The following is a 9,574-nucleotide window of genomic DNA, read 5'->3' as shown; positions in this document are numbered from 1 at the left end:
AGCAGCTCGTCTCCTTTCTACCAAGTCTTCCCAGCCCAAAATTTGCAACGTTTTTATAACGCTACTCTTTTGTCGGAAATCACCCCCAGAACAAACTGTGCTGCTTTTCCTTGGATTTTTTCTGGTTCTTAAATCAAGCAATCCTGGTAAGGATCCCATACATTGGAACCATACCCCAGTTAGGGTCTTACAAGAGACTTATAAGCCCTCTCCTTTACATCCTTGTTAAAACCCTTAAATATAAGAAGCAAAAAAAAAAGGGAAGAATTAGTTTCTTAAAGGGATCTTACTAGAGGTGAGAAATAGGAGAATGTGAGACAACTATGACAATTATCTCTCATACTCCGGAACTGCCGAGCAAATGTAATGGCACACTAATATTTAATACAGCTGAATTAAAAAATTTCTCAGTTTATGTAACTGAACAGATACTAGCAAGAGTACAAAGTCTTTGGTGGTAACTTATTTAATAGGTATTTTTTGATATCATTTCTAAACTGCTATCACTTCCATTAGTAGTGACCATATCATTCTCACTTGAACCTGAGCCAGACGTGCGTATCTCTAGTTCAGCATCATCTTTGCAGTCTTGAGTAGCTTCTTCCTCAGAACCTTTCATATCTTCTGCATCCGTCATTAACTGCCATGATGGGATTGAAGGTGGAACCAACATGGTTTGAAGAACTGGAGGTGCAAACTGGTTTCTGCAAAAGAACAGCAATATATATTGGATTACTGTATTTACTTGCGTATTAGACCCCCTTTTTTGCCACTTTTACAGCCAAAAAGAGTACAGGGGAAGAGTCTAATATGCGATAACCTCAAATTTTGTGCAGTGAACACGTGACTTCTAGGCTATGAAAAGCTATAAATTGTACATGTAAACATTTTGCACTATTCTTTAACAAACTTATAAATGTATTTGAGTTATACTGGCTACTTTTGTTGGGAGGCATTATTTCTAAATGTAAGATGACATAATGAACAAAGGTTTTAGGCCTACATATAAAGAAAATATAGTCAGTTTTAGTTACTCATATATCACATCATTTGCCGCTTCATTTCATTAATTCCTCTGATGAGGTTGACGTCAGGAAGGGCATACTGTTACAAAATCTCGCTACGAAGATCAGTCTCACTTCATACTCAACCCCGCAGACAAAAGGGATAAGGGTATCGTATGATCATATTATGCAATATTGATACAAAATAACTTTATGGCCAGTCATTTGTCTCTGTCAGTTGAGCAGTAGGCCTACCACACAATAAACCTGAGTAAACCTGATGACTGCCTTCATTTGAATTATCGTCTTGCGCCGCCAACTCCCCTGCTACCGGCATGTCGTCATTCCAAGTGACGTCATCTTCACTGCCATCTCATCAGCTATGCAGTATGCACTACGATCAAGAGCATTCAAGGTCCAGTCTTTTTGAACCCTTTAAAAATACTTTTGTTCCTGACTGTAGAGTACAAACAGTGAGAATCTATTCCCAAATGGTTTCTGGACATGGTCTCTGATATCCCAGTTGGTATACGTGAAATAGAAGCCACTCCTTTCGAATAAAGTCATGCTGTAGAAAGCGTACCAAACCACCAGCTGATAACTAGCGTATGTTAAAAGAGTTGTACTTACGAATGTAATACATAGTGACTGGAAGCATTCTTTTGATAACTGCAGCTGTTGAAAGCCAGACCCTTATTTTTAAGTATATTTCATGCTTATTCTCTACATTTATCACATCAGGATTTACCTAAACAGCTTTAACTGAGATAAGAGAGACTGCATTGTTTAGGTTAGGTATACTATCAAGTGCCCGGATAGTGCCAGAAGTTCTACAACAGAAAGAATAAAAATAAATATCAGGAATGTTTGCCACATTTATGGATTACAGACTATGAATCCAGTTTTTTAACTTTCATCATGCTTTTTAAAAAACTTCATAACTAACATTTCATTTCGTGTGTTTCCTATGTTTTCAATACATGTCTTACTGAGGATGACCCAATGCCGGGTCGAAACATGTCTATTTATGTGTGAAGTTTAGTCTTAATTTGATGTAAGAAAGATATAGTATTGACTAGGAGGATTAAAATAGTTCTGTACGATTTTGTAAGAAGCATTTATGGATATCTACATGTGAGGCGGTAAGGCGTTTTATTATCATATTTACTTTCGTATGTACCGAGCTCGATATAGCTGCAGTCGCTTAAGTGCGGCCAGTATCCAGTATTCAGGAGATAGTAGGTTCGAACCCCACTGTCGGCAGCCCTGAAAATGGTTTTCCGTGGTTTCCCATTTTCACACCAGGCAAATTAAGGCCACGGCCGCTTCCTTCCCACTCCTAGCCCTTTCCTGTCCCATCATCGCCGTAAGACCTATCTGTGTCGGTGCGACGTAAAACAACTAGCAAAAAAAAATTTTTTCGTATGTACGTTATCTCCATTTCTTTTATTAACGCATAGTATGTTTTGTTTGGCGTCTATAAAATCGTTAAATGTAAGTGGGGACATAAATTCAATATTATTATTTCTTAGGTATGTTGGCAAGTAAAACAACTGTTATGATTGGATTGTTTTTATCATGTTTTAAACTCGCTTATCTCCAAAAAGTACCTATATTGGCCCGAGTTACGAGATATTAAATGACCACATTGTTAATGATTTCGCCTGCTGTATTAATAGCAAGAACCGTGGATATTTCTAAACTAAAGTAAACTCGTTTCCTCATCCTGAGGTGGTGCAGCTCTTTTTACACATGCCCCAAGTGGAAGGGAGTTACATGTACCATTTTTACCGCATTGGTAAAGCTCTGGCAGTACGGTACTGGGAATCCAACTCACGATTCCCGAGAACAGCAGTTAATTGTGAAAACCATTACGCTGGGGGACATTCTTAACTACTAAACAGAGGCACAAAGCATGACTGATGCATGCTTGCAATGCGCGCGCCGGATACGAAACTATTCGCCTATTTGTGCGACGTCATCAGAGCTGCAGTAGGCTACGCTACGGAGGCTGACATTTCTTAACTATGAAACACAGATGTACCGCAGGACTTCGACGCGTTTCCATGACGTGGATCGTACGGACGAAACTATTCACAAATTTATGCGATGTCATCAGAGCTGCAATAAGGCTTATACTTGCTTCGAAGTAGAATCGATGTTCTACATTCTACATTCACACCAGATAGTCTTCATTCCAGCCTATAAATCTCATATTTTCTCCCGTATTAGCTCAACACAACTAAGGTTATGTTACAAGGAGATTCCCACCTTCCAATACTTGTCAGTTTCTTATAGCTAGTTTATTATTTACATAACATAATGCAGCTTAATCTCTGAGTATAATACTAAATAGAACATGTTTTGTTCCAATTTTTTTAATTTCCTTCATTTCGAAAAGCCGGGGAGGGGGAGTCTATTACGCAGCAAGAGGGTCTAATACACGAGTAAATACAGTACCTTAAAACACAATCATAAACATACACTTACATAATCCTGTGGAATGACAGAACTATCAACGCACTCACACTCAGCCGGTATTAATTCATTAATTCCACTGGACAGAATTTATCCCCTTAGCCTTTGGAAAGATGATTGAAATCATACACAAAAATGAGAAATACTGGGAAAATGTACAATGCAATGTTTCTAAATTACTGAAAAATATGGAAACTGTTAATCAGATAAATATTGTGGGAAACAAGAGCATATACACAACCTGGTCAAAACAAACCAGACATCCTCCTGAAGTAATAAACTGAAGGGCTACCGACAGTCGGTTTTGAACCCACAATCTCCCGTATACTGGATACTGGCTGCACTTAAGCGACTGCAGGTATCGAGCTCGGTATTGACAAACTGCTAACACAACTACATAGTCGCACAAGTCTGCACGCAATACAGAGTTTGCACACAGTTACCCTAGTCAGCGCTGTTTGTTCTCAATGTTCGATCACAACATATTCAGTCTAACACTTACACTATGGTCCCAAATGCACTCTAAGGCAGTTCACTGTACACTGTATACCGATAGCAGACGTACACTTCACAGTTTCGCGAGTGCACAAATACAGCCCTACATTCACACCAGATAGTCTTCATTCCAGCCTATAAATCTCATATTTTGTCCCGTATTAGCTCAACACAACTAAGGTTATGTTACAAGGAGATTCCCACCTTCCAATACTTGTCAGTTTCTTATAGCTAGTTTATTATTTACATAACATAATCCAGCTTAATCTCTGAGTATAATACTAAATAGAACATGTTTTGTTCCAATTATGGAACATCTTCAGCTAGAAGATTTAACAAAAATTGACAAAAAAATAAAACACTTGTGATGATTATGATAATGATAAGATAAAATGTTCGTTCAAATTGGGTTAAAAATTTCCAACAAGTCAATGTCCAAGTTAATGAATAAAACTGATGTAAGGGGGTCTTCTTTTAAGGCTGGAGAAGTATATGCTCGTTGAATCTTCAAGGTAAAATTAAGAATATACAAGATTTTCTTAAAATACGATTTTCGGGGGAACTCTTGAAAACAACCATAGTTGAATTTAAAGTTTGACTGTTGAAATAAGTCTGAAATGAGAAAGAAATTTAAGTAAGAAGGGTGGTATTTTAAAGGAGAAAACCTTGTGAGAATATAAATTCGTGAGGTGTATAAGGATACGTGAAATTATTTACCTCATAGTCGGTCGTGTTAAGTTGTACATCCTCCCTTACGCCGTGTCGTCAGCTGACTGAGTTTGTATGTGTGTGAGGAGCTTGTGGGGAAGCAAGGGGAAGCAGAAGGAAATGTAAGGGGAGTAGGGGAAGTCGGGGGAATGCTACGTTGGGTGGAGTTAACGGATGGGAAGCGTATTGGATGTTTTAATAATAATTAATTTTTTAATGTTATTTGTTTTACGTCCCACTAACTACTTTTTAAGGTCTTCGTAAACGCTGAGGTGCTGGAATTTAGTCCCGCAGGAGTTCTTTTACGTGCCAGTAAATCTACCGACACGGGGCTGTCGTATTTGAGCACCTTCAAATACCACCGGACTGAGCCAGGATCAAACCTGCCAAGTTGGGGTTAGAAGGCCAGCGCCTTAACTGTCTGAGCCACTCAGCCCCGGCTATTGGATGTTTTTTCCGGATCCTTTTTGATGGCTTTCCTAGATAAATCCAATTTGGTAGCCTGTCCTAACAATATATTGATATTATCTGTTATTTTGTTAATATTCTGGCTAGGGTTTTGCTTCTGATCTATCTCAAAATAAATATTTTCCACAATATTCATTAATTTACTTTATATAACGTTCGTAAAATTGTTGAGTCTTTTTCTATTGTCGTAAAATTGTATTTATATTCAGTCATATGTAGACTCATGGCTGAGTATTTCCTATATTTTTCGGTATTGACACGTTCCTGATGTCTTACTAAGAAATTCTGTCCTGTTTGCCCAATGTAAGAATTGGCACAATTTGTACACTTAGGTTTATATATCCACGAATCTGAATATCAATTATTATTTGCAATGCTTTGGTAATTGAAAATTAAATGTTGATTATTGTTATTGGTGATAAAGGCTATATTGAAATTAAACCTCTTAAAAATATTGGTAATCTGGTAAATGTTTCCATTACTATAGGTGAAGGTGGCAGAGTTTTTCTCTTCATGCTCTTTTTTCAGCTGCATTTGAGGTTTACTCTTTATTTTATTTATTAATCTATCTATGTAGTGTTTTGTGTATCTGTTGCTTATCACTATTTTATAAATAAGATTCATTTCTTTTTGGAAATCGTTTTTGGATAAGGGGATGTTAAAGGCTCCATTTAAAATGCTTAGAAAGGAACTCCTTTTATGTGCCTCAGGATGGTATGAATCTTTTCATATGGTATTTATGGTTTGGTCAGTTTTCTAAAGATTGAAAAGAATAAATTTTCTTCTTTTCCTTCAATGGTTAGGTCCAGGAAATTTAGTTTTTTTATTGTTCTCAGTCTCTAATGTGCATTTTATGAAAGGATCTAAACTATTAATTTGATCTATTAAATTAGCGCTGCTATTGATCTGTTCATCAATAATTGCAAGAATATCATCAACAAACCTTAGCCAGATGATAATACCCTTTCCTTAATTTAAAATTTTATGTTTTTCTAAATGATCTATGTATATCTTAGCAAGGATACCTGATGCTGGGGATCCCACTGGGAGACCTCTCTGTTGGTATACTGTGTCATTGAATGAAAAATAATTATTGTTAAGGGTAAATTCTAGGAGTAGCATAAATTCTTCTACTTCATGGTTACTAACTTTCTTATGTGTCCTTAAGTTGTTCTTAATTATGTCTAGGGTTTCCTTTGTAGGGATGGTAGAATACATATTAGTAATGTTGTATAAGTTCAAGGTGAAAGAGAGTTTTAATTTAGTGTTCTCAATAATTTTACAAAAATCTACTGAATTTCTAATTGTAGTTCTACTTTGGAAAGTATAGTGCTTTTTTTTTAAAGGAAATTGATAAATGTAGAGGTTTTATATGTAGGGCTGTTTTTTAAGTTAATAATTGGTCTTATAGGTGTGTCAGGTTTGTGTATCATACGTAAAGCTTTTGCTGTAGGTAGTCTTGGGCTCATATTAACTAAACTTGATATTTCACTGTCATTAAGGATAACATTAATGATTTTAAGTATTTGTTTCAATTTTCTTTGGACAGAGTTAGTAGGGTCTTTTTTGATTTTTGTGAAAGTACTATCTGAAAAAAATGCTTTGGTTTTTTTCTACGTACTCTTTCTTGTGCAAAATAACTGACACATTACCTTTATCTGCCTTTGTGATTATAAGGTGGTCGTCATTTAATTTTTGATTTAAGCTTTTAAGGTCTTTAGAAGGTAAATGGGGTGTATTACCCTTCTGATTTTTAATAATTCTTGAAGCTTCTTTCTAACTTTGAATTTAATTTCAGGTTGTTGATCTACTATTGGGAGTTGAGCTATAACTTGTTCCACTTCAGCAATGGTTGTTATATATTGCTTTTGGTTATTTGGACTAGTACAATTATGTTTGGGTCCTTTACTAATGATCTGTAACTCTTTGTCCTTTGAAACAATGTAAGATTCTTAGTTGGAGGGTGAAAGGTTAGGTTGGGTTCGGTATTAATGGGAGATTCTTTTGACTGATTTATACGTTTCTTATTTAGAGTAAGAATATGAAGATTTTTGTTCAAGGCTTCTTGTTTTTTATCTAAGGTGTTTTGAATTTTGGTATTATCATATCTCAAAAAGGAATCCCATTCAATAGGAGCCATAAGGGAGGAAGCTTCTAGATGAACATTATTAACTTAAGAGTTTAGAAAAGACATTTTTCTGTATAGGAGCTTATTTTCATTTTTGATCCAAAAGTTGTTAGTTTTATCTTGAGTAGCTTTATGCCATTTTGTTGTTCTTCTTCCGCTTTCCCTTGCCTACCACAAGCTCCTCACACACATACAAACTCAGTCAGCTGACGACATGGCGTAAGGGAGGACGTAAAACATAACATGACCGACTATGAGGTAAATAATTTCACGTATCCTTATACACCTCACCAATATATATTCTCACAAGGTTTACTCCTTTAAAATACCACCCTTCTTACTTAAATTTCTTTCTCATTTCAGACTTATTTCAACAGTCAAACTTTACAGTAAATTCAACTTCAACTATGGTAGTTTTCAACAGTTCCCCCGAAAATCATATTTTAAGAAAATCTTTTATATTCTTAATTTTACCTTGAAGATTCAACAAGGATATACTTCTCCAGCCTTAAAAGAAGACCCCCTTACATCGATTTTATTCGTTAACTTGGACATTGACTTTGGGAAATTCTTAACCCAACATGAACGAACATTTCATCTTATTATTACCATAATAATCACAAGTGTTTTATTTGTCTTGTCAATTTTTGTTAAATCTTTTAGCTGAACATGTTCCATAATTGGAACGAAACATGTTCTATTTAGTATTATACTCAGAGATTAAGCTGGATTATGTTATGTAAATAATAAACTAGCTATAAGAAACTGACAAGTATTGGAAGGTGGGAATCTCCTTGTAACAGAACCTTAGCAGTCTTCGTTCTTCAAGGTCCCATTTCAAACAGCTGCATAGTTTCGCCTTCCCCGTCAGTCTACACGCAGCGATCCATGTTGCAGCATGCTGATCCTGTCACACTTCACAACACTGTCCTCAGCTGCATGGTCTTGTCACGACTGTTGGTAATCATTCACTGACTGAGCTCAAACTGAACTGTCTAGTGCTCATTTGCCTGCCTTTTACAGTAGCCGGCTATTCCAGGTGCTTCGTGAGGGAGGAAGGCCCTAAATCTCTCTGGAAATGGAAAGTTCTGGGTTCGTCTTTCTAGCTGTTTCCCCTAGGGCCTCGTCTGCGAGTGGTGCAGTTGGAGTGAGTGGACAGGTCCAATTGGTGATGTCACTGCTACTGGGGCTTGCTAGATTGCTTCGCCCAAAGTCGCATGTCAGAATGGCAGATGCTATTACCTTTACACTGCCCCTCCTTAAGGCTGCTCAAGCAGAGTTGCTCCATGATACAGTGCCAGGCGATCCAGATGGACAACCACCATCTTCCCTCGGGGAGGCCACCGGATCCTGTAGACGATGTCACTGGTCCTGGTGACAACAGTATAAGGGCCCTCCCATGGTGCCTGAAGGTACGGTGACTTCCCTTTCTTCTGCACAAGGTGGTACAACTAAACTCTGCCGCTCTCTTGGAAACTCGCAGATTTTGCCAGCATGTCATAGTGGGCTTTCATCCTGTCGCTGGCTACCCTCAGATGTTGTCGGGCATTATCGTGGATGTTGTAGTAGCTCCATTCCGAAGACCATGTTGGCAAGTGTCATGCCTGTATTCTCGTGGATGGATGCTTGACAGGCCATCAAGATGAATGGAATTCTCTCATCCCAGTACCCCTGGTGCGCCGAAACCACCTTCCTGAGGTGCTCCACCATGCCATCCGACTGAAGGTGGAGAGGTATCGCACAGGTCTTCCGCACTCTCAGGCACTGCACAACCTTTTGCATCAGCCTCGACTCAGAAGCTCCTGCCCAGGTTGCTATACGTTTCCCTCGGTACACCAAAGGGGCAGAAGTAGTTCACCAAGACATCTGCTACTGTCGATGCCTCTTGGTTAGGGATAGTGTAAACCTCTGGCCACTTGAAGTAGTCCATGGCCAAGAGTAGGTAACGTTCCCAATGTTTGATTCAGGGAATGGCTCAGCTATACGAATGGCGATTTTCTCTAACAGTATTCCAAGGTATATGTATCATCTGGCCCCTACTACTGGTATGTAGGCCTCTGTTTCCACTGCAGGTGACGCACATCTGGCATGTCCCCTCGACATCGTTCCTCAGATGCACCCAGTAGTATCACTGTTGAATAGGGTCTAGCAACTTATTAACTCCCTGGTGACTGACAGTTATGCCCGCGTGCAACTTAGTCACTATTTCTTTTCTCATACTCCTGGGAATTACTATCTGGGCAATCTGATTCTTATTCTTTTCTCACATGTGGTTAAGCACCCCGTCACTAAC

General features: G+C 38.1%; 1 protein-coding gene across 10 annotated transcripts in view; it reads right to left on the bottom strand.

Annotated features, from left to right (window-relative positions):
• Nucleotides 1-364: 364 nt before the first annotated feature.
• Nucleotides 365-9,574, bottom strand: part of Pex14 (peroxin 14) — a 103,078-nt gene continuing 93,868 nt past the window's right edge. For all 10 annotated transcript variants that reach the window (XM_068226297.1, XM_067141544.2, XM_067141538.2 and 7 more), the window contains one exon: nt 365-704. In XM_068226297.1, the coding sequence (XP_068082398.1) occupies nt 467-704 (238 nt within the window). In that variant the 3' untranslated portion in view covers nt 365-466. The remainder of the gene's footprint in view (nt 705-9,574) is intronic.

Source organism: Anabrus simplex, chromosome 2 (genome assembly GCF_040414725.1).
Source record: "Anabrus simplex isolate iqAnaSimp1 chromosome 2, ASM4041472v1, whole genome shotgun sequence".
Classification (NCBI taxonomy): Eukaryota; Metazoa; Arthropoda; class Insecta; order Orthoptera; family Tettigoniidae; genus Anabrus; species Anabrus simplex.
This window is presented reverse-complemented; position numbering and strand designations above follow the sequence as displayed.